The sequence below is a fragment of the Neopsephotus bourkii genome, unplaced genomic scaffold (genome assembly GCF_033783945.1).
Source record: "Neopsephotus bourkii isolate Nb327-2 ecotype Australia unplaced genomic scaffold, CSIRO-AGI_Nbou_v1 NB_595, whole genome shotgun sequence".
In the NCBI taxonomy this organism is placed as follows: Eukaryota; Metazoa; Chordata; class Aves; order Psittaciformes; family Psittacidae; genus Neopsephotus; species Neopsephotus bourkii.
This window is the reverse complement of record NW_026901096.1, coordinates 1,304,251-1,328,042: the sequence shown is the minus strand read 5'-3', so window position 1 is coordinate 1,328,042 and position 23,792 is coordinate 1,304,251. Positions and strand designations below refer to the sequence as shown.

General features: G+C 41.2%; 2 protein-coding genes across 6 annotated transcripts in view; both read left to right on the top strand.

Moving 5' to 3' along the window:
• GREB1 (growth regulating estrogen receptor binding 1) overlaps positions 1-12,617 on the top strand; it is a 96,795-nt gene extending 84,178 nt beyond the window's left edge. For all 4 annotated transcript variants that reach the window (XM_061351714.1, XM_061351715.1, XM_061351712.1 and 1 more), the window contains 7 exons: positions 102-306; positions 1,088-1,262; positions 2,205-2,423; positions 3,261-3,396; positions 6,787-6,987; positions 8,580-8,718; positions 10,869-12,617. In XM_061351714.1, the coding sequence (XP_061207698.1) occupies positions 102-306; positions 1,088-1,262; positions 2,205-2,423; positions 3,261-3,396; positions 6,787-6,987; positions 8,580-8,718; positions 10,869-11,032 (1,239 nt within the window). In that variant the 3' untranslated portion in view covers positions 11,033-12,617. The remainder of the gene's footprint in view (positions 1-101; positions 307-1,087; positions 1,263-2,204; positions 2,424-3,260; positions 3,397-6,786; positions 6,988-8,579; positions 8,719-10,868) is intronic.
• Positions 12,618-18,956: 6,339 nt separating this feature from the next.
• LPIN1 (lipin 1) overlaps positions 18,957-23,792 on the top strand; it is an 80,811-nt gene continuing 75,975 nt past the window's right edge. The window contains exon 1 of one of the 2 annotated variants that reach the window (XM_061351732.1): positions 18,957-19,106. In XM_061351732.1, the coding sequence (XP_061207716.1) occupies positions 19,050-19,106 (57 nt within the window). In that variant the 5' untranslated portion in view covers positions 18,957-19,049. The remainder of the gene's footprint in view (positions 19,107-23,792) is intronic. The other variant, XM_061351734.1, reaches the window with a different exon arrangement.

Here is a 23,792-nt window from a genome sequence, read left to right as displayed (position 1 = left end):
TTTCTGTGTTGGTGAACCTGATTTATTCTCCTGCAGAATCTGGTTCTTGTTTAAACATCCTCCAGCTTAATATAGAAGCTCACACTTCTTTCTATTTACAGAGTGAAGATTATATAAAAAGCCCCACTTTTACTCCCACCACTGGTCGTCACGAACATGGACTTTTCAATTTATATCATGCAATGGATGGAGCCAGTCATTTGCATGTTTTAGTTGTCAAGGAATATGAAATGGCCATATATAAGAAGTATTGGCCCAACCACATCATGCTTGTTCTTCCAAGCATTTTCAACAGTGCAGGAGTAGGTAAGTGTAACAAACGTGGACACTCGCCTTGTAGCACGTCTGTTATCTGGATTCTTTCTGAAGATAATGCTTCACAGTTGAAGATGCAATTCACTTAATCCAAGTCACCTAAAATGAGCTAGATGAATTGCACCCTAGAAACACTGCCCAGTTGATTTTAAAGGGAGCTGAGGGTGTTAGCTTAGAGTTACCTACTCTGTTTCCTTGTGGAAATAATTTATGTGTTACTTGCATAGGGAGTGATGCTCTGATTAAATACATCTCTTTGATAGGTTCTGCTAAATATAATATCTATGAAATATTCAGCACCTTGCTTTTGCTGCTGGAACATCTTATATACAGCAGTAGTGACAAAAATTCAAAGTAGATCATATGGGGAAATGGTTCCATGTTACTCAGCTGGTCAATCAACATCTCTAGATGTTTGCACTAAGATATGCTAGTGGAGCCAAATATCTGTCAGGTTAAATGAATCTAAAAGGAATAAAAAAGATTTCAAGATTAAAGATTTGTTAGCACCTAATCTAAACTTTATTAGACACTAGCAAATCTTTACCACAGAAATCAAGTTTCTTTTTTTGTGCTTCCCAGTGGTATCCTCTAAGTCACTTGCTTGGCAAATGTCAAAGTAAGTTGGCTCTGGGGAGTGCTAGGGTGTTAAAATCTTCAGCGCTAATTTAGACCTTAGTCTGCAGAAATATTAACTTCAAAAAGCTTCCAAGTTAAATCAAACAATTTTTGCCCCTGCTTTTAAGATGATGGATTAATTCCTTGGTTTCAGGTGCTGCACACTTCCTGATAAAAGAGCTGTCTTACCATAACTTGGAGCTTGAACGAAATCGGCAGGAGGAGCTGGGGATAAAACCCCAGGATATTTGGCCTTTCATTGTCATTTCAGATGATTCGTGTGTTATGTGGAATGCAGTAGAAGTTGATTATTCAGGAGACAGAAAAAGGTAAATAGAGTAACATATGCTTTTTCAGCTGGTCTCTTTTAACCTTTCACTGCATATCAGTTTTGAAATTAATTTTGTTATACTACAACTTTTACCCTGTGCAAGCAGAGAATAATATTTGTTCAGTGAGAAAAGTATTTTCCCTAGATATCTGCCTTTGCATAACACGTAGTGCTGGTTTTTCATTCCTGTTCCCTCAGGATTTAAGGGCACTGCAGCCTTTGCTGTATAGCTTGACCCTGGTTTGAGCTGGAGTTACTTGGAATGCAGGTTTCAGACTCTGTTAACAAAGCCTTATACACTGGCCAAGCATGGGCGTTCAGGTGTATGTTTTTCACAGGATTTCTCTAAGGGAGCTAGAAGACATTTCTGTGAAAATTCTGCAACTGATTTCCTCTGGCTCTTTTGTCAGTCCCACTCTTGATGGCTCCTTTATTAGCTCCCCAAATTCCCAAACAAGTATTTTTGTTTTCATTAACTTAGGACACTGTTTGTACTAGATATTTTTATCTATTCCCAGAATGGTGCTATGCAGGATTTACAGGAAACCTTCAAAGAGAACTTAGTGAAAACTGAGATTTATGGACTCTAGGGTGGGCTAGGAGGATCTTATGTTTTGCACTGAAGTCATGGCACAAAGTCAGCAACCCTCCCAGAGTCATTTGGAACATTACCCAGGTAACTTTAAAAGTTTACATACCTGAGTGAATATGTTGAAAGATCCAGACTTAGTTGCAGATTTTTTCATACCAGTCCCCACCACATAAGCACTAGTTAATTTTTTTGATTAGGTAGACAAATAGTTGCAGTAAAGACAGCATTGAAGTTATCTGCCTGGTACTCATGACTAGTTTAGACTGTTAAGAATTGGTCTTCAGCTGAATGAGATGCTGAATATTCTCTATTTACTTCAAAATTAACACATTTTCATAATTATTTTAGTGAATATATGTGGACTGAAAGGAATGTTTCCTTGAAGCATATTCTGCAACATATTGAAGCAACTCCCAATGTTACTCACTACGCCTTAATCGGGATGAGGAAATGGTCCAGTAAAACAAACACTGCTGAGATCAAGGAACCATTCTCCTGCTGCCATGTGCATGATTTCATTATGCTGAATGTCGATCTGACACAGAATGTACAGTACAATCAGAACAGGTAAGTGAATCAGTAGAATCTTTCAGTAGAGATAATGAACCAGATAAAGGAAGCGGTACAAAAGCTCTTGATGGTTTAAGAGTGCAGGGAAGTACTTCTGCTTTCATTATTCTGTGGAATAAACAGAAGACACAAGTTTCTATCATCACCAGCCTGACACTTTTAAAAGAGCACTTTAAACTTGCTCCCATGCATCTCCTAGTACAGAACTATGCTCACAGGCTGTCTATGTTACTTTATGAAGCATTATGAAGGGCCAATGAAGAGAACAACAAAAAAGCAAAATGATATGAGTCCAGGCAGCAACGTTAAAATGTCAGGAATGCCAGATCAAACCACCCATTTCCTGCCTGTGTCTTCATACCATGCATGGCTCGCCATAATCCTCTGTGTGGGTGCTGTTGAGCCTGAAGTATTGTATGGCATTCCAAGCCTGGGCTGGCAAGAAGAAAAGTACATTTTAAACCACAGAGACACTGACAGTCAGGGATACCAAAAATCCATGTAAATATTACTAAGATCAATGCCAAGATTTTAAAACCCTATAATTAAATGCCATGCTTCTCCCTGCTGTTGGCTGTTGCAGTAATTGCTGAGCTCTCTTAAATACAAGTCCTGGATGTTAATCAAATGGTTCTGCACATCATCCCACTTCCTTTGTAATAATTGTTATTACAAAGCTGAAGCTTCTTTTCCTGACTGATAGGCGCTGGTGGAGGATCAGTATGTTTGACACCTGTCCTTTCTACCGTGCTGATAAAAGACCCTGAGTGCTTGCATTTGTTAGTGTGTGGTCAGAAACATCCCTCTGAGCTGCTGTGATTTTATTCTCTCTAGATTTACATGTGACGATGTTGATTTCAACTTGCGCGTCCACAGTGCTGGCCTTCTCATCTGTCGATTCAATCACTTCAGTGTCATGAAAAAGCAAATTGCAGTAGGAGGACAGAGATCCTTCCACATTAAGTCAAAGGTGGGAACTGAGACCTCTGTTTCGTTGTTGTTGAAATTCCTTTTTTTTTAGCTTTTTTGTAGCCTGTAACCAGCAGACCTGATGTATTTTGGTGAATCGCCAGTTGTCAGTAATGGGGTATGCCTGCCACGTGTTTTTTATTTTATTTGTTTATTTCTGAAATCCACAAAATTCTTGGCATAAATGCACCTTTCCTTAATAATTTTCATTTACAACTTTTGAAAACACTTAAAGTGTCTCTTTATGATCCACATAACCATTCATTGTGAGTTTTTTATCAGTAGCTATTGAATTGCTCATCTTCATGTGACTTCATGTGTAGGAGTACTCTGAGTTTGAAGAATCATAGAATAGTTAGGGTTGGAAAGGACCTTAAGATCATCAAGTTCCAACCCACCTGCTGTGGGCAGGGACACCTCACACTAAACCATGTCACCCAAGGCTCTGTCCAACCTGGCCTTGGACACTGCCAGGGATGGAGCATTCACAACCTCCCTGGACAATCCATTCCAGTGCCTCACCACCCTTACAGTAAAGTATTTCTTCCTTATATCCAATCTAAACTTCCCTTGTTTATGTTTTAACCTATTACCTCTTGTCCTATCACTACAGTCCCTAATGAAGAGTCCCTCTCCAGCATCCTTGTAAGCCCCCTTCAGATACTGGAAGGCTGCTATGAGGTCTCCTTGCAGCCTTCTCTTCTCCAGGCTGAACAGCCCCAACTTTCTCAGCCTACCTTCATATGGGAGGTGCTCCAGCCTCCTGATCATCCTCGTGGCCCTCCTCTGGACTTGTTCCAACAGTTCCGTGTCCTTTTTATGTTGAGGACACCAGAACTGCACACAATACTCCATCTGATGCCTCACAACAGCAGAACAGAGGGGCAGGATCACCTCCTTTGACCTGCTGGTCACACCCTTTTTGATGCAGCCCAGGATACAGTTGATTTTCTGGGCTGCAAGCACACACTGAAGCCAGCTCATGTTCATTTTCTCATCGACCAGCAGCCCGAAGTCCTTCTCCGCAGGGCTGCTCTGAATCTCTTCTCTGCCCAGCCTGTAGCTGTGCCTGGGATTGCTCCGACCCAGGTGTAGGACCTTGCACTTGGCATGGTTAAACTTCATGAGGTTGGCATCAGCCCACCTCACAAGCGTGTCAAGGTCCCTCTGGATGGCATTCCTTCCCTCCAGCGTATCAACCGAACCACACAGCTTGGTGTCATCGGCAAACTTGCTGAGGGCGCACTCAATCCCACTGTCCATGTCAGTGACGAAGATGTTGAACAAGACCGGTCCCAACACCGATCCCTGAGGGACACCACTTGTTACTGGTCTCCAGCCGGACATTGAGCCATTGACCACAACTCTTTGTGTGCAGCCATCCAGCCAGCTCTTTATCCACTGAGTGGTCCATTCATCAAATTGATGTCTCTCCAATTTAGAGACAAGGATGTCTTGTGGGACAGTGTCGAAAGCTTTGCACAGATTCAGGTAGATGACATCAACTGCTCTACCCCTGTCCATCAGTTCTGTAGCCCCATCATAGAAGGCCACCAAATTGGTCAGGCAGGATTTCCCCTTAGTGAAGCCATGCTGGCTGTCACCAAGCACCTTGTTGTTTTTCATGTGCCTTAGCATGCCTTCCAGGAGAATCTGCTCCAAGATTTCATCAGGCACAGAGGTGAGACTGACTGGTCTGTAATTCCCCGGGTCATCCATTTTCCCCTTCCTGAAAATGGGGGTTATATTTCCCTTTTTCCAGTCATTGGGAACTTCATCTGACTGCCATTATTTTTCAAATATGATGGCCAGTGGCTTAGCAACTTCATTTGCCAGCTCCTTCAGGACCCGCGGATGGATTTCATCAGGTCCCATGGACTTGTGCACATTCGGGTTCTTAAGATGGTCTTGAACCAGATCCTCTCCTACAGTGGGCTCAAGGTCTTCATTGTCACAGTCCCTGTGTCTGCCTTCCAAGACTTGGGTGTTGCAGTCAGAGCCTTTGCCAGTGAAGACCAAGGCAAAGAAGTCATTCAGAACCTTATCCTTCTCCAAATCCAGGGTAGCTAGTTCACCTGAGAGCTTCCTGAGGGGACCTGGTCAGGGCCCACGTTGTCTCTAGTCTGTCTGTTATTCGCTACACACCTACAGAATCCCTTCCTGTTATCCTTACCATCCGTAGCCAAGTTTAATTCTAACTGGGCCTTAGCTTTCTTAACCTGGTCCCCCCCAGCTTCCCATACAACATCCCTGTATACTTCCCAGATCACCTGTCCTTGCTTCCAGCTTTTATAAGGCTCCTTTTTCCTCCAAAGTTTCCTCAGCAGCTCCTTATCCATCCAAGGAGGTCTCCTGGCCCTCCTGCTGCACTTCCTTCTGGTTGGGATGCAGCTTGCAGTAGGTGATCCTTGAATATCAACCAACAGTCTTGGGCACCCCTGCCCTCTAGGGCTATATCCCATGGAACCTTACTAAGCAGGCTCCTGAAGAGGCCAAAGTCTGCTCTCTTGGAGTCCAGGGCAGTGAGTTTGCTGCGCACTCTTCTCACTGTCCTGAGGATCTTGAATTCAACTATCTCCTGTTTGCTGCAACTGAGGCTGCCCTGGAGCATCACATTTCCAACGAGCCCTTCGCTGTTGGTGAGCACAAGGTCAAGCATGGCACCTCTTCTTGTCGGTTCCTCTAATACTTGCAGAAGGAAGTTGTCTTCCACACAGTCGAGGAACCTCCTGGATTGCTTGTGCCAGGCTGTACCATCACTCCAACAGATGTTGGGGTGGTTGAAGTCCCCCATGAGAACAAAGGCCTGAGAGCATGAGGCTGTTCCTATCTGTCTGTAGAGTGCTCCATCCACAGGTTCCTCTTGATCAGGCGGTCTGTAACAGATCCCCACAGTAATATCTCCCATCGCTGTTTTCCCTTTAACCCTGACCCAAAAACAGTTAACTGCTCACCTGTCCCCAAACAGAGTTCCATACTCTCCAGCCTATCCCTAACATAAAGGGCAACTCCCCCTCCCCGCCTGCTGGGCCTGTCTTTTCTAAAGAGTCTGTAACCTTCCATTCCAATACTGCAGTCATAGGAACCATCCTACCATGTTTCTGTGATGCCTATTATATCATACCCCTGTAGATGTGCACGCGTCTCTAAATCCTCTTGTTTGTTCCCCTTTAGAGGTTTAGAAACCTCTAAAGATTCTATAGATACAAATATAATTCTGTGAAACTCTGAAATTTTTTTTGGTATCGGGTAATTTTGGCGGAAGGATTGTCCTTCTCATGTAAATCTTAGATTTGTAGGGTAGAGATATATTTTATACAACCCAAAATTCAAGTAAGTGCAACTTGATTGACCAGGATTGATCTGTACTAGAAATATTTTTTCCTCATAGGTGTCTGACACTCCAGTTTCAATCTCCCCTGCTCAGTACATTTGTGCTCCTGACAGCAAGCATACCTTCTTGGCAGCACCTGCTCAATTGCTCCTTGAAAAATACCTCCAGTATCACAGCCATCGGTTCTTCCCTCTTTCATTGAAGAATTATAGCCATCCAGTGCTATCTGTGGACTGTTACCTTAACTTAGGACCACAGGTACTGAAGAAAATAATCTTTAAGTGGCTCTAGAAATGTTTAGGCTATGTTTTGAAAGAGTTTGTTGATGCATTCCTTAGTAATAGCTGCACAGCCTTTGATAAATCAGGTATTACATCTCTATGATGTTAAAATCAAATTCTTAGTCCCATAGAGATACTATTAGAGGCTTCAAATAAAGCACATAGAGAACTATACCAGAGTTGTCCTAAATACCAATATAGTCTATGAATTATATTAAATTCTGAATTAACACAGAGCACATTTTTCAGGAGTGTTTTCTCACTCTGCTATAATTTGACTATTCCTACAGCAAATTTATTCCACAAGAGTGTTTTAGAAATATTTAGAAATAGCCCTTAGAAAGCTTTTCAAACTACAAATATTTTAGTTCACTTTTGATTTATAGCTGAGGCAGAGGAGCAAATACTAAGAGTCAGAATGGGATAAACTGACATTATATGTCAGGAGCTGTTGCCTCTATCCAATGAGTTTGGATCTAAAGCCAAGGTCATTCTTAAACTCAAATATAGGTCAAATAGAAATGTGATACCAAGATGGCAGCATTCGGGAGAGAGACATTGTTTTTACCTTTTCACCTGACTTCAATACTGAGTGAAATTCAGTCTTGATGGATTTGCTAAACTTACCAAAACAGCTGTGTAACGACCTTCCCATATATGCTGCTCCCAGAACATTCTAAACTATTTCTTTTTAATTTCCTTTCTGGCTGAGCTCTTACAGGTCTATGTTCCCACATATTTGAAACAATAAATTCTGTGGGAAGGCATTGTACTGTTACTGTCTTTATCTTTCAGCTCAAACCCATTCAGCACATGAAGTGATTTTAATTTGGTTCTGGAATTCTTACCTGAGCTGGAATATGGTACAATAGAATTGAAGGAATATGGGTAAATACAGGCATCCTGGGACAGAGTATCAGTTGCTGTGGGTCCTTCCTCCCCTGGACCATGCTGATTTATGCCATATGAAGGTCTACCCCAACTTAGTAGTACAATGTAACTTTGGAAACGAAGCCTTGTGTGGAAGATTTCTTAATTAAAATTTATGAATCCTGAAAGAGTGCTACAAATATTCCTGGTTCCTAATGGATTTAGGAAGTAACCATAAAAACAAATTAGACAAGAAAAAAGCTCTTCCATTTATGTATATGCACAACTCTACTGACTTGAGTAATCCTATCATAATATAAATTAAATTAGGCATTTCTAAAGGGTCCTTCTTGTGTCCAGCTGCAGTTTTTACTCATGGGTAGATAAACTGTGCTGGACAGATCACAACATTATGGTTGTGGGGAGCCACTGTTACTACAACTTTCAAACCTTACTATATCTAGACCTCTTGATAATAACAGCAATGAATAGTAATGGCTAACATATTTATAAATAGTGTTCTTATGTAGACTTTTAATAAGTAGAGGGTTGTTTAGGAAGGAACTACAAAGGTCACAATATTTGGAGTTGGAAAGCAAGTCTGAATTTGAATAGGTGCAAATACTGAAAGCTTGATATCAGACCTTAGCTTTATATAGAACCTTGAAAAATGTTAGTTTTTTCCCTTCTCCCGATCAGATTGCAGTTTGCTACGTGAGTTCTCGGCCTCACTCTCTGAATATCAGTTCCTCCAGTTTGACATTCAGTGGTCTCCTGCTATACCTCTGTGACTCCTTTGTCGTAGCTAGCTTTTTGAAGAAGTTCCATTTTCTCAAAGGTAAGCTGCAATAATTTTATTACAGGGAATTATATGACCTAGTCTCTGGGAACCTGGGGAAAAATGCATTTCATAGGAAATTATACATGCATGCATATGTACATGCATGTATTCATATTTGTCTTATATGGCACACCCATCTTGGATACTTCATTGTGCTGTCTCTGTATTGTAGTAAACTGGCATATACTGAACAGAGCCATAAGTTCTGCAGATTTCTAACTGGGGAAGAATGTGGGGTCTATATCATTATGCCTTGTGTATATGCATAACTCTTTATGTTTGAAAACTTAGTATTTAAGATTTATGCATGAAGCATTTACCTATTGTGTCTTTCAGGTTTTCTAATTTGCAATAGATGATTGACAAGCCTCCATCAAAATCTATTTACTATCCCTGGCAATAGAACCTGGCTCATTTAAAATTCATTTCTAATAACCAGTCTCTCCATATAGTCGTTATGATGGTGGATAGCAGTGGAGACAAATAACTTCCATTGTATCCCAGGCAGTCACATCTCAAGCTGCTTTTGGATTGTTCTACTTATCTTAGGCATTTAGCACTCCTGGGATTTCTTGCACTCACAGCTATAATTGTCACCAGAGGAAAAACACGACGGCAAATGCCTTCTTCAAGTAGGCAGAGTTGTTATGAACTGTTCTGTTCTTTGTTGCAGTTAATACTGTTTCATGTAGGTAGGTGTAGCAAAGTACAAATCGGGGTGTGTAGTGCTTTTACCTGCACATGCCACTGAAGCCAGTGTCTATGTGCATTCTGGATCAGTGTCCACATTTTATTCCTCCTGTAGTTTCTCTAACAAGGCTATCAGAGTAACTGCAAATGAAAGCAGTGTTGCTTTTGTAGTGCATTTTTTGAGTGACCAGAGGCTATCAATCAGTTTAATTTTGCATGTACCTGCAACTTTAATTGTGCGTAGCACAAAGTGTGTTTGATTCAAGATTTCTTCATCTCCCTTAGCAGTCTATTTGATTTTCTAACCCTGCACATGAAGATTAAACACCCATGACTGTCTGTCTTGTTTCTTTTTATTATATTCTCAGCTTTTTTTTCTTTAATTGTCTTGGGCATTTGCACTTACCTCACTACCTCTCATTCAGATTATTGAATGCTGGCAAGATAATTATTTCCTCTTAACTGAGCACTTTTCTCAGAAGCCAGGAAGTGATGCATGTGAATTAAAACGACAGTTGATACTGTTTACCAAAATACGATATATCTTATTTTGGCATTCTGGACTTCCCTGTGTCTGTACACATATGGACCATGTTCTTTTTTTTTTTTTGTCAGCACATAAGCATACCAATCCAAAAAGTGCCACAGTTTGTGATTAGTTTTAAGGACATGTTTAGACTATTTCTGGTCAGCAAAGCACAAAAAGCTTAATCAGCCACCACACTGATTGACTCATGGTGTGTTCTGCTGAATGGGGGTTTCACTAAACAAGGCAATGATCAGTAGGTCTAGAACAGTAACGGATGTAGGGCTTTACCTTGTTTTCTGCCAGGTCCCATCACCACCTACTTAGGCCTGACAGATTTGCCCTTCTTTGCCTTAAAGAGTAGGGAATGTATTTATAGTTTTAACTAGATGAATACGAGATATACTGCAAGTTACACAAGAAGATCCTGGTAAATAGGCAGCTGAACATAGCTCTCCTCTGTCCTACACAGAATCACAGAATGGTTTGGGTTGGAAGGGACCTTAAATCTCATCAAGTTCTGACCTCTCTGCTATGGGCAGGGCCACCTTCCACTAGACCAGGTTGCTTAAAGCCCTATCCAACCTGGCCTTGAACACTGCTACAGATGGGGCAGCCACAGCTTCTCTGGGCAATGTTCCAATGCCTCACCACCCTTACAGTGAAGAATGTTTTCCTAATGTCTAATCTAAACTTCCCCTGTCTCAGTTTAAAGCCATTCCCCCTTGTCCTATCACCTTATAGGCCCTTGTAAAAAGACCCTCTCCAGGTTTCTTATAGGTGCTCTTTAGAGTCTTCACTTGCTCCAAAGCTTGTTTGTAATTCCTGTTGTGAAAATGATGGAGTTCTACATGCTAAGGGATGGAGGGAGCTGGGTGATCGGAGAACAAAGGGGATACTCACATGGGTTCCTTTTTAACTGTTTACTTAGGTGCCACTCTGTGTGTGATTTGTCAAGATCGCAATTCTCTTCGCCAGACTGTTGTCCGGCTAGAGCTGGAAGATGAATGGCAGTTCCGACTGCGGGATGAATTCCAGACTGCCAATGCAAAAGAGGACAGACCACTTTTCTTCCTGACTGGACGACATATTTAATTGAAAAGAGACACATTTCCTGAATGATACAAGAGACTAATTGCCACCATCTCATGAAATAACTTTCAAGAGGCTTTGCTTTCTGGACAGAAACAGGACTGGTTTCCGTTGTTCATTACAGTGATATCTAATTAGACAATTCATGCTCATATTTCCAAACACTGAAGTGACTTTTCTAATTTCATTCTCTGATGGAAGTCACTTCTAACTCCTGGGAGAGACGCAGAAACTTTCTACTGTGCATGGTGGAAATCATTTTGGATCAGAAGGGAGGTCAAGGAGTGCACTTCTTTTATGACAGGAAAGACTATGTGCAAGTTCATATGTAAAAGCTTTAGAAAACTTTTGTATATTCCAGAAATAGGTAATGTAAATTTAGGAACAGATTTTGTTTTACAAGTCTTATTTATCTAACAGTTGGCACAAGGCAACAGGAATTGTTACAGTTTTCTAGTATACTGCTACTGAGCAGTAGCCAGGTAGGCTTTTTATATGAAGATTTGTAAAGTATATTTCTTTAATAGTGGGAACTCAGTTGGAGCCTTAACTTTTTGGAACAGGTGCCACACTGAATAGAGTCCATACAGAACTCTGGGGATAGAAGCATAATTATACATACTGGTTTTATTAGCATAAGGAAGAGAGTAAAGAAAGTAGATTTTTAAATGGGATCTGAGCATTTACCTCTGAAACTGAAAATACCTTGAGTAACTGAAGAGATCAAATAGTGAGACTGAGTGAGACTGACCTGCAAGTGACTTATTACATCTAGAACAGTGTTTTCTTTCTGGTTTCTGATTAAATTCTTGTACTGGCTGAGACTCAAATTGGGCCCAGTGTACTCAAGACAACATATGAGACTGTTCTGAAACACTCCTAATACACTTTATGGGGATATTTTATTGCCAAGGTGCTTCAAAAGAGAGAGAAATTAGAGACTACATTTCTGATTAATTCAGGTGAAAATCTGATAACATGTTATAGAACGGCACCAGGCATCAGACTATTTTGTACACTCTAAATGTGAAGTCAGTGATCACAGCCTTTGTTTAGGCTTTTGGAAACACTGTCTGAGCTGCAATATTCCTGTTTGTCTTTATAAAATCAGTGTTAACTTCAAGTAAGTCCAGGTGCAGGAAGGATGAGTGTAGATGTTGTCAGAAGACATCGAATATTTGAGCAGTCTTTTCTTGCTGGATATACCAGTAGGAAGATCATTGATTTGATATCAATGCCATTAGGTGGCTGAGTCCATTACAGTACTGGCATTGAAAAGCAGACATCAGTATGACTGTGCCAAAGAGCTAATTTATGTTCATCTATAGGGAAAAGGTAAGTTCTGTAAGTCTGAGAGACTTAGATCACTATTTACAAGGTAACTGCTAGAAATCGGTGTGTTTCTATATTTCATTGTCCTTGTTTCAACAGAGTGAGAATTCAGGTTAAGTTTTGGGAAGGTGACCGTTGTCCTGTGTAAATAGTATTATCTGTTTTCACCAGTTGATTAGTTAATTTCAACTTTTTGAAAGAATTGTGACATTTAAGCCTAATCCATCCTTTACAAATAAAGTTCATGCTGCATGGACATCTGTCTTGGTGATGTGCAGGACTATCAAGGTCACTTTGGGGAGAAGGGGAGGAAACAGGAATGGTGTTGGCTGAAAGGAGTTAATATAATTAAGGAATGCTTTGAACTGATCAAGAGAAAATACAGTGCTGGTTAATGACCTGAAGCGCAATACACTCAAAGGTGTAAGAGTTTCTACAGGAACTCAGAACTAAAGATGTGGGTTGAAATCTTTCCTGTAACCAAATACTGGAACAACTTATAACAAGCGTCTGTTAAGTTCTGTGTTTTAGAACGGAAATTTGCTCTGCAAGTATTTAGACATCCATTTTCTCCAAGAAACTGACAAAGTCGTAAAGTATATAATAAATAAAAGTAATTCACATCTTTTCTTAACATTCTCTTTTGCCATGAAAGTCTTCAAAACTTCGACAAAGCGCAGGTGCTAGTGGGCTGGAACCATCATACTCCTGAGTGTTGTTTCACTGCTAAACTTTTGCTCCATAAGTTACCTACCTACTGTATCCTGTCTACAGAATAGGAGTCTCAGGACCTGCACTCAGCAGACAGATGTCTATCGTGTGTGCAAGTGCAATTGTTCTCTGTCATGGAGTATGTACATAATCATTCATATATGGTGAAACTTGCTTGCATTGTTTGATGGAGCACATCCTATTATAAGAGAAGATATGCACTTAGTGCGTGACCAGAATGCAGTTACTTCCCATCATATAACCAGCTATGCACCCTGCATGGTAGAAAAACATGGCATTTTGTTCACAGGATGCCAAAAAACTAACGGTGGACAAGTCAGGGAGAGCCACTCTTCAGAGCTCCATCAAAAAGTTTCTTTGTTCCTGACCTAGTTTACAAGCTAAGCTCTCCCCTAACAGTGCAAGCTTCCCAGGAGAGGGACAATGTAGTGTTTGTGTCCAACTGGGACTCTGAGGTGATGCAGTAATATAGACAAATAATAATGAAAAATAAAAACAAACTGTTTGGGTGGGACTGGCATCCTGTGCTGCAACTTCTTTGTGCTGTAGCTGTTTACCCTAGGTGCATGTGTAGGGCTGGGAACCCGGGTCCCAGCTCCACCCTCCTCTTATCTTGCTGCTTGTGGGAGGCTTCCAGTCCCAGTGACCTTTGTGAGAAAATGGCCTAAGCCCGTCATGTATGCAAAGGGTCTAAATGTTTCCTTTCTGACTTTGGATGTGGTCGGAAAATAGAGCTCTCCATCATGGGGATTGACGTCAAAATGTAGTAGCAAACAAAATAAAAGGCATTTCCTGCATTCTTTCACAGACTTCTTACAGCTTGTACCTTCTCTAATGCCTTCCATGCTTGCTGATTTAGCCATCCATTATTAACACCAGCAGATAGAATTTAGCATGCTATGTATTGTGTGCTAGAGTGGGGAGAATTTTGTGATTCAGCTTCTGCAAAAGACAGTATCCAAATATAGAGAAGGTTACTGGGAAGGTGACATTATTTTCCTCCTTACCATTCTCTCTCCACTATCAAAGCACTCTTCAGAAACACTTAAGCACTAATGTCTGGTATCTAATCATCTGGGCTTTACAGAGGATTTGAACAGTGGAGGATGTAAAGGATTTCCTCTTTCCCTAGCAAGTGCCTCCCATTGTGGTGACAAGGAATGTACCTCGGCTCCCACTCTGGGTCTAAAAGAAGCTGCTAAATACTGCTCTGGAGGGGGCTGTTTTTTAAAGGCTGTATCTGTGACACTGTGGTGAAAAGTGTCATGCACACAAGAGGAAAGAGGTACAAGCAACAGACAAACAACCCAAAGGAATCATAGAATTGTTTGGGTTGAAAGGGACCTACAAAGGTCATCTTGTCCAGCTCCCCTGCAATAAGCAGGGATATCAAGTAGACCAGGTTGCTTAAAGTTCCATCTAGCCTGGCTTGAACACTGCCAGGGATGGGGTATCCACCACCTTTCTGGGCAACCTCATTACAAAAAATGTCTTCCTCATGTCCAATCTGGATCCCCCTTCTTTTAGTTTAAAACCATTCCCCCTTGTCCTGTCACAACAGGCCTGCTGAAAAGTCTTCCCCCATCTTTCTTATAGGCCCCTTTTAAGTACTGAAAGGCTGCAAATAGGGTCAGGGAAGAGGTTTAGGGTTAGGGTGACAGCTCTGGGAGTTCTGAGTTGATAGTCCAGTTGCTGGCACTGTCCAGTGCTGATTTATGGGAGTGATGGGGATGTTTGATTTAATGGTGAGAGTCCTGCTCAGTGAGAAAAAAATGTTTGGAATCAACTGTCATAATTTTAAGAAAGGTTTCATAAAGGTGCTTTATATGTAAACACCATTTTGAGTAAAATCCTCAAGAAAATGGAAATGTTTGATTTAGATAGTAATGCAAACAGAAGGAAATTTCTTCACACATGTTACATGACCAATGTGTTGATTATGTACTTAAACTCTTAACATGGTAAGGAGTATTCTGGCACTGTGTGCTATAGTGCTATAGAAAATGCTGAGTGGCACTGTTAGCAGCAACTTCTCAATTTTCTTTATACTTAGAGACAACAGGATTGATAGGAAGGTGAGGTTTTACTTGTTACTACCTATAAGGGACCAGTAACAGTTTGGAGAACAGTCATGGGCTCACAGAGTATTGCAGTATGGCTTAATTTGTATCCTATGATACCTATGCAGAATGTGCTTTTGCAAACACACAGAACCTGCTTTTTGGTGATGGTGTGACTTTTTTTCTATTGCAACTTAAATTATTCTTGTAAATACTGTTGGTTTATCAGCCATAAATCTCATACATCTGTCGCAGACAAAAATGTACCTGCTTTGGGGCAGGTTGGCAGCATCTGGTACCAGTCTGAAATCCCCCACACAGCTCATGTTGGGCTGGATATGCAGTGTCCTCAATCTTACCTCTATGGGAGATGCAAAACAGGAGAGTTACAACTCAGCAGCTGCAAGGTAGATTTTGTTCTTAATATAGTCCTGCTTCAGGTACCAAGGTACTATAAATTCCTATGGGTGTTTATGAGACAAAAGCCTTTACAAAAAGAAAATAGAGAAGAGCAGTTCCACACATTTTGCCCATGGCAACTGAAGTAATGTAAATGCTGGAGCAAGTTAAACTATTTCAGGTGAGCAATGCTGTCCCAGTGCAGTGGAGTTGTGATTGTACTTTAAAATAACTTAAATTAACCTCTAAGTTGAACAATTATTCCATTAAAAGTAAGATGACATAACCTTATCAGCTCAGCAAAATAAAGTTCACACAAAGGTTACCGTGAGCAAATATTACTATATTTAAATATTCTGGAATGATTACAAATGTTTTTTTCTCTGTCATGACATAGCACTTATGAACACTGTTTATAAAAAGAAGTTGGCTCCTGTTTACTCTGTATCATTGTGCAGTGAAATCATTAGGCACTGTTTAAAACTGACATCAAGATTTCTGTTTACATTGCATAGCGACCCCATGAAACTCCTTGCTACAGGATTTCACAGAGGCCACGAGCTAAGCAGGAGTCCAAAGCCTGTTGTGAAGATTACGTGAACCGTGAATCTGAGAAGGTCTTTTGTGAATTTTGTGTCAGTTCCTGTGTTCCATGTGTGTCTTTGATTGAAAACACCAACTGAGGAAGTAGCAGCTTGTAAAATCGTGAAGTCCTGAGAGTTGGGAAGGGAGTGAGGGAAAAGCAGCTGCTGGGATCATTGGGGAACACTGGGAAGGAGGAGAAGAGACAGAGAGAGGCCTGGCTGTGTGGCATGGCGACAGAAGAGGTGGGAAGGAGACCAGGCAATGGGAATGGCAACGCTGGGTAAAGGCTGGGAACCACTGTCCTAATTTATGAAAATTATGGAGAAAGTTCTTTTTACATCCTGTTATTCTATTTCTGGATATCTTCATCAGAACTGTTTGGTGATGGTCATCCTTGGACATAGGATACCAGACTATGAGGTGCATTCATCTAGGAATAACTTGTTGGGTTCATATATGTTCCACAGAAGAAATGCTCATATTTTTTAGTGCTTCCTGGTGAAAGTTCCTGAAGCTGGATGGTGCAGAATGTCAAAGGCTTCAGAAATACAGTGTGCTGGGAAAGATGCACAGCCACTTCCTGAAGAATTTTATAAATAAACATTACACAACATAATACAATGATTTAAACAATATTTCTGATAGATGGTTATACTTCCCCATTACAGCTTGAAAGTAAATTTAACAGAAGGAATGGGTGGGACAGTGGAAAATTACTCCAACAAACAGTGGTTCCTATCTTTTAAGTTCAGTGAATAGGACCTTTCACCAAAAGCAGGAATGCCACTGGAATTCATTAGGAGTGGCATTTCCCTGTTTAGCTGAAATTAGAAGAATTGTATTTAATTTCCTTCCCCAAAGTTGTTCCAGAAAGAAAATGTGATCTGTCAGATAGTTAATAAATGGGGTTTTTGTGCTTGCAGTCTTAATATTTGGTTTACAACAGAAAACGAGTAACTTGAGCACCTTGTTAACTTAAGTGCTCTGCTGTTTTCCCTTGGAAGTGTTAAACCTACACGTTCAGAGTGACTTGGCTATTGGGCCACTTCAGATTATGAACTTCTAACGTGAATTGTGAAAAAGTCTCAGCATAATTTTTTCTGAAAATTAAGTCTCTTCCAGATGTCTTCCAAGTCAATGTCCTGTGATCCTTTGTCACCCACTCTGTCAGGGACTGGCACCAGTACGTCAGAGCAGCAGAGTTACAGGGGCAGAGCTGGCAGCAAGAGGCTGCATGTTAGGGCAGAAGATGTGGCAAGGGCAGCCCAGCAGAATTCCATTGTCACAGTGAATAACTGCAGTGAGCACAGGTATTATACCTTGTTCCCAGTACTCCCAGACCTTAAAGGCAACTCCACGCAGCAGTGAGGTTCCCTCTCAGCTAGGATGTCACAGTTCTTCTTGAGGCCCTGGAATAAATTGTTTTAGGAAACTGTTTTAGGCTTTAAAAGCCCCATATATTGTCATTTGGGATCAGAGAGGAAGGAGGCAAGTACAGCTAATGCTGATGTTGCTTCTGAAAGCTCTGCCAACCCACAGTCTATGTGACTGTGATACACTAATCCTCAAGCTGACAATGCCTGCTGGGCTGCCAGCTACCAGAGAGGGCTATCGCTTTTCAGTCCTTCCTATCTTTACAGATAGAGCTCAGGTTAGTGACACGCACAGTGAGGAGAGACCATGCACTGGCAACAGGAAATTTTTCTACTAATTTCCAAAAGTATTTCCAAAGTTTTATTTTTTCATCACTTCGTTATTTTCCTACCTACTGAATCTGCATATATCTTAAGGTTAAATATCAAACCTAGTTGGCCATATTTGATCCTTTGATAATCACTATCAGCTCACAGCTAACGCTATTATAGCAGCAGTGTGCTATAAATAGCCCATTTCATTATATAACTCAGTGGAAAGATTTAGAAGCCTTTGCCCAAAGTCAGAGATGTATCAGAAGGGTTTAGGGTTTTTTATAGCATTTATTTCACCAGCTACTGGAGCCAGATGCCTTATAAGCAGAGGAATAATAAGTAATAAAATTAAACTAAAGGTTGTGAATTTGAAAGCATATCACAGCCGTGAATTAGTGGTCAGTTCAGCCACAAAGCCTCTTCTAGGCCTGACCTTGGGGACAAAGCTGCCGTTCTTGTCAGCTGCCAAAAGTGATTTCAAGCTGTCAGACTTGGCAGCCCCCTTTTACAGAGCCAGAGGTCTCACAGATATCAAGGCAAATTTGTCTGAAGTCATGTAGGGTGAGGTCTATAATAATTGGATCCTGCACTCTGGTACCAAACCAAACAGAAACAGAAGAGCATAAAGGACAAATGGAAAAGAAAACATCCCTCTTCCAAACTTGATTGCACAGAGCAGAAAAGCTGTTCCGCCTGCACATGCATATAGTTATGGTTGTACGGTTGTGCAGCTGTGCAGAAAAGCAGAACTAGATTTTGACATTAAGAACCTGTCTTGAAAACAAAATAAACCATTAAATTCCATACAAAACATGATTAATGATGGTAATAAAATCATAGCACTGACAATTCCGTATAGTCTATTCACAGAATTTATAACTCAGCAAATTGTCCTACTATAAAATTTCATATGAAAGTAAGGATTCTGACTGTTTGGAAGTGAAATTGTGTTTTCCAGGCTCTAATTTTTCACTGAACCTTATAATTTCATTAGAATACTTGAGGAGTCAGTTGCCAGGAAAGTGTGCTCTGGTTTCCTGAGCTCAGGTTTCTTGCCGTGACTGTGCTTCCAAGAACTTCAGCAGGTAAAATTAGCAGGCAAACACGATCACTGGAGCTTCGTTGTCAACAGTTAAAACTTGAAGGAGCATTTTTGTATATGGCTGAAACCAAGAGTGGTTTCAGTAGCATCTACAAAGAACAGGGAAAAATTATCAGCTCAGGATGTCGTCTGAGGAGGAAGACCAGCCAGAGACCCCCATTGGCTCCCCTTGGTCCTGGGTAAGAGATTAAGCCCTAAGGTTGCGTAAACAACACAGTTCTAGAAAAAAGGTAACAAGCTGTGTCGTGGAGCCTAGATAGAGCTGAGCCTCATCAGGTTTCTTACTCTCCTGTTGAAGTTTGTGTTTTATTAATGGTTAGATTGTCTGTTCTAGTTCTGTGGACATTAAAAAGAAAAAAATGGGAAGGGGAAAATCATCTTTTGCTTCTGTTGTGTACTTTGGGTGCTACAAGAAAACCTGGCTGATGCTTTGCTGTCTCATTGGCTGTGTAAGGCAGCACTGTTGAAAGATAACTTCTAGGTATAATGGAGGGAAAATGATGTAAAATGAATGTAAATGAAGGAGCGTAAATGGTTTCTCTGAAGTTCTGCATTACAATAAAAGACAGTGAGAACCCTATTCCAAATTACAGAAATGTCTTGCCCTTGTTTCTTTAGTAAGATAATGAAAGACAGCCTGCACTGATGGTCCACTGACAGTGGCTGCGTGGTCCTGTGTTTTAAGATCTTTATGATCTTAAGATGCTTTAAGATCTTTAAGATGCTTAATGCTGCTAGGGAGGATATTGGCCAGTCAGGTTTTCTGATGGAAAAAGAAGAGGCACTCGCTCCGAAAGGTTTCTAAGTATTTGTGGTCAAGCATGAATGTGTGTGCACTGGTGTTGAACTGGTATTTCCTGTAGGTACCCATGGAGTTATCAGAGACAGTTGCATTTTGAAGATAAAAGGCATAGAATAAATTGGTTTAGCTGATGATAGGAATGTGGACTTAAAATTCTCATCATTAGAGGAACATGCAGGGAGGATGAAAAGGAGTACCAGTTGTTCTCACCATCAGGGCACAGGTTTCCTGGCAGGCAACAACATCCCTGTGTTGGTGAATATCTATTTTTTGACGAGTAGGAAGATAATTATAGATGTTGATTTCTTAATCAAATGTAAGTGGCAACTTTTATTTCCACTGAAAATACCCTACAGACTGAGCAGAATGGAGGCTGCGCGTGGAGAGATACGTACTGAATAGTTAGCTGATGGTTGGAGTGCTAAGGAACATCTAACCTACATACAATATAACTCAAACTCTTGAGTATTAACAGAGAAGGTGGGGATAGATTAAAAACAAACAAACAAACCAACAAACAAAAAACCACAAAAAAACCCCTTCTAAGGTCAGAGGATTTCTGGCTATCAGTTTTATTAAAGTCAAGATGTCCTACACAACATATTGACTATTACAGCTGTATGATGTGTACTTCAGCTTAAGTTTCTCTCTGGGAATTTCCTTCTCATGTAAGACTCCTAAACTATCAAGGGAAATTATGGATCTTGGTGTTCCATGGAACAATCTGTTCTGCAACAAATGTGTAAGTTTCATTACAAGATAACTAAAGAGTGTTAATTCAGCATAAGAAGCATATTGGATTTCTGATAGAAATAGATGTACTAAAGATGATTTGATACAGTTGCTATTGGCCTTCAGGAGCTGCTGACTGTGCTTCTGCTAAGGACTTCAGAAATAAAGCACCATTTGCCTCAATAGATATTCTGAAGTGCTTCTGCATGTCTGCACATTGTAAAGTGCAGAGAAAATTGTGGTCCTGGGAGAGGATGACCGAATACATATATCTGAAAGAATGAAAAGCTCATAATAGAGAGCTCTTGGATAAATGATTCCCTAGGTACACAAAGATAAACAGAAGAGCACTGGGCTTTGAAATGTAGCATGTAATTAAAAAAATGATATACTTCCAGAAGAAAGAATTATTTTTTTAAGCATCTAGACTTCAAAACACTTCCTCTGATTTACCATGATATTGCAAGAGGACCCCACAAATATGATTTCATGTAGACATTTTCTTTCCCTGAGGATATAAATGAGATTATACATTTCCATCCTTTTCAGAGGAGGAATAAATAAAAAATAACAAATAAATTATGCACCACTGAGAGAACACTGGTATAATATGGTGGGGATGGTGCTACTAGAACTTAAAGACAAGTGCCCTTAGACTTGAAACAGAAAGATTCTTAGGAAGACAGCTTTACAGTAACTCCACAAATTAAGCAGCAAGAAAAAAATACTTTAAGAACCTTCATACCTTAAGTACTAAAAGAAAATCCAGTTTCTTGTCCACTTTTGACCAGTCATTGGCAATGTGATGGCATATGAATTGGCATATGTCATGGAGGACACAGAAGAAGTTTCTTTATTCCCGTGATTAGTTTGTTTGGATTCCAGCTTTTTTCACTGTTTTCCCAGTTTAGTTGTATGTTTTTGTTTTACAGAATGCCCACATTCTCTTTATTTGGGTTGTTCAGTCTGGAAGAGAAGGCTCAGGGGGGATCTTATTGCTCTCTACAGCTACCTGAAAGGAGCTTGTAGTGAGGTGGGGTTTGGTCTCTTTTCCCAAGTAACAAGCAATAGGACAAGAGGTAACGACCTCAAGATGTGCCAGGGGAGGTTTAGATTGAATGTTAGGTTACAATTTCTTCACAGAGAAGGTGCCCAGGCATTGGAACAGGCTGCCCAGGGGAGTGGTGGAATCATCACCCCTGAAAGTTTCAAAACCCATGTAGATGAGGCCCTCAGTGATACGGTTTAGGGGTGGACTTAGCAGTTCTGGGGTCTTGATGATCCTAAAGGTCTTTTCCAACCTAGCTGATTCTGTGATTTTTTGATTCTATGGTTCTATGTGCTTGAAATCCCTGTGCTCCCGGTTCGGCACCTGTCTTGCCAGTGAGACAGTGTGAGGTTTCTCAGCAGGAGGCATGTCAGGCTGTATGGTTGTTGGTTTGCATGGAGAGCCACCAGCTGGAGTGGAGGGGTTCAAGGGTGGCTGTGCAACTTCCCTTCCAAACAAATCTTCCCCAAAACAGCCTCTGTTGGGCCATGTGTGGAGAATGTTTATGCTCCCTCAGCCTAGGGCAAACAGCAATTGTACTCGGCATGGTGATGGAACTATCTTGGGTTCAGACACAGTGCCTGGCCTGACTTGTCCCCTCCCATTCCTGGTCATTGCTGCCTGCCTGCTGTGTCCTTCCAGCAGCCCCATTAGTCAATCTGGGGGGGAACTTTCTGAGTGACACTTTGTAGAGGGCATTGAAAACCACTAGCATATTTAGCAAAAAAATACCCAGCCCACTCTGGAGAAAAGAGACTATACTAATACATCTCCAAGCTCTCCATATGGTAGGTTTTCTTTCAGTAAGACATTGCTTCTTTTTTTTTACCCTAGAACTAATGAAATACAGTGTGCTGTGTATCTTAGCGAACAGGTGCTGTCAACGCTATTCACATTCAATTACAGAAACAACTAGGACAGACACAGAGAGAACTCACCCATCCTCATTATCACCAAATTTTAGAGCAGGACTGGGCCTGTCAAAGCATAGCCGGCACAAGCGGATCTGTGCAAATTCCTGAATCAAATACAAACTTCCCAAACGGCCCTAGGCAAAACTCAGGTTTTATTTTCCAACGTTTCTGCTTATTGTAGATAGCTCTGCTCTCAGATCCCAGCTCACGACCTGCATGCCTAGAGGAATTTCTGCAAATTCCACCTGTTCTGCGAAGGGTGGAGTATCTGTGAAAATCTCCCCTGACCTGCTTGTAGTGGGTACCCAAAGTAAATGGGCACACTTGAAGCTTCATTTCACTCCTCCCCACAACTTCTTTAGGTTAATTTAACCTGAAGTTTATATCACATTTTGAGATCTTCTGGGAGATGCCGTTTAGAAATTAAAAGATGCTATTAAGTTGCCATCTGCTGCCAGTGCCACAGCTGCAGTTGATGCTGCCATGGGAGAGGGATTTGATGGCTTCTCAGGGACAAGTTTCTATCAATCTCTGTCCAGTCCCAGGACAAGCCACTGGGTCATTGATAAGACATTGTCATTTCTTCACAGTTCCTGGATTTACCAAATTCCACTGGGGGTAACGATTATATTAGCATTGGTTTCTTTGGAAAGCTAAAATCTGAGTGTCTCTCATTGTGAAATTTCTACTGCAAGAGAGTGTTATCCTGTGTAAATCAGAAAAAGCAGGCTAGGGACAGATGCTGTGCCAGCTCAGACAACCTGGGGATCAGAGCCTATTTACCTGTGTCTGTGGTCACCTCTTTGCTGCACTTTACAGCAAGGATGTCCCCAGCTACTGTGACAGCAAGACTGTTCTCAGCTGTGGCCACAGACAGGAATGTTCTGAGCTCTGGACTGCCCCACTGAAGGATCTCTCACATGGGGCCTGATTTCACCCCTGGCTTTCCAACTTGCGGCTGATCTGTACCACTTCAGACACAAGGATTCAAATACTCCCCTATGCACAGGGTCCATGGTGTGGGGTCTTGTTCTGTTTTATTTTGGTGGGCCTTCTTGTAATCATCTGCTGAGCAGAACTCAGGCTTTTCAGGGGTAGGAGCTTCTTTCCCCACAGTGGCCCTACCCTGCCATGCACAGCAGGTCATCAGCTGCAGCCCAAGGAGCAGCAGGTGCTGCTTTGGTTGCAGCCCCTTGCTCCCATTTCAGAGGACTGACACTTCAGCAATGGAGAGTGTGTTTTTGCAAGGATAAATAAGTCTCAAAGGTATTCATTGCAGATCTACTTTCCTTTAGCATCAGGCATGTGTAATGCCTTCTCACCCACTAGAAACCAAACAGTAAATTGAACCCAGACCCTTCTCTGTGGC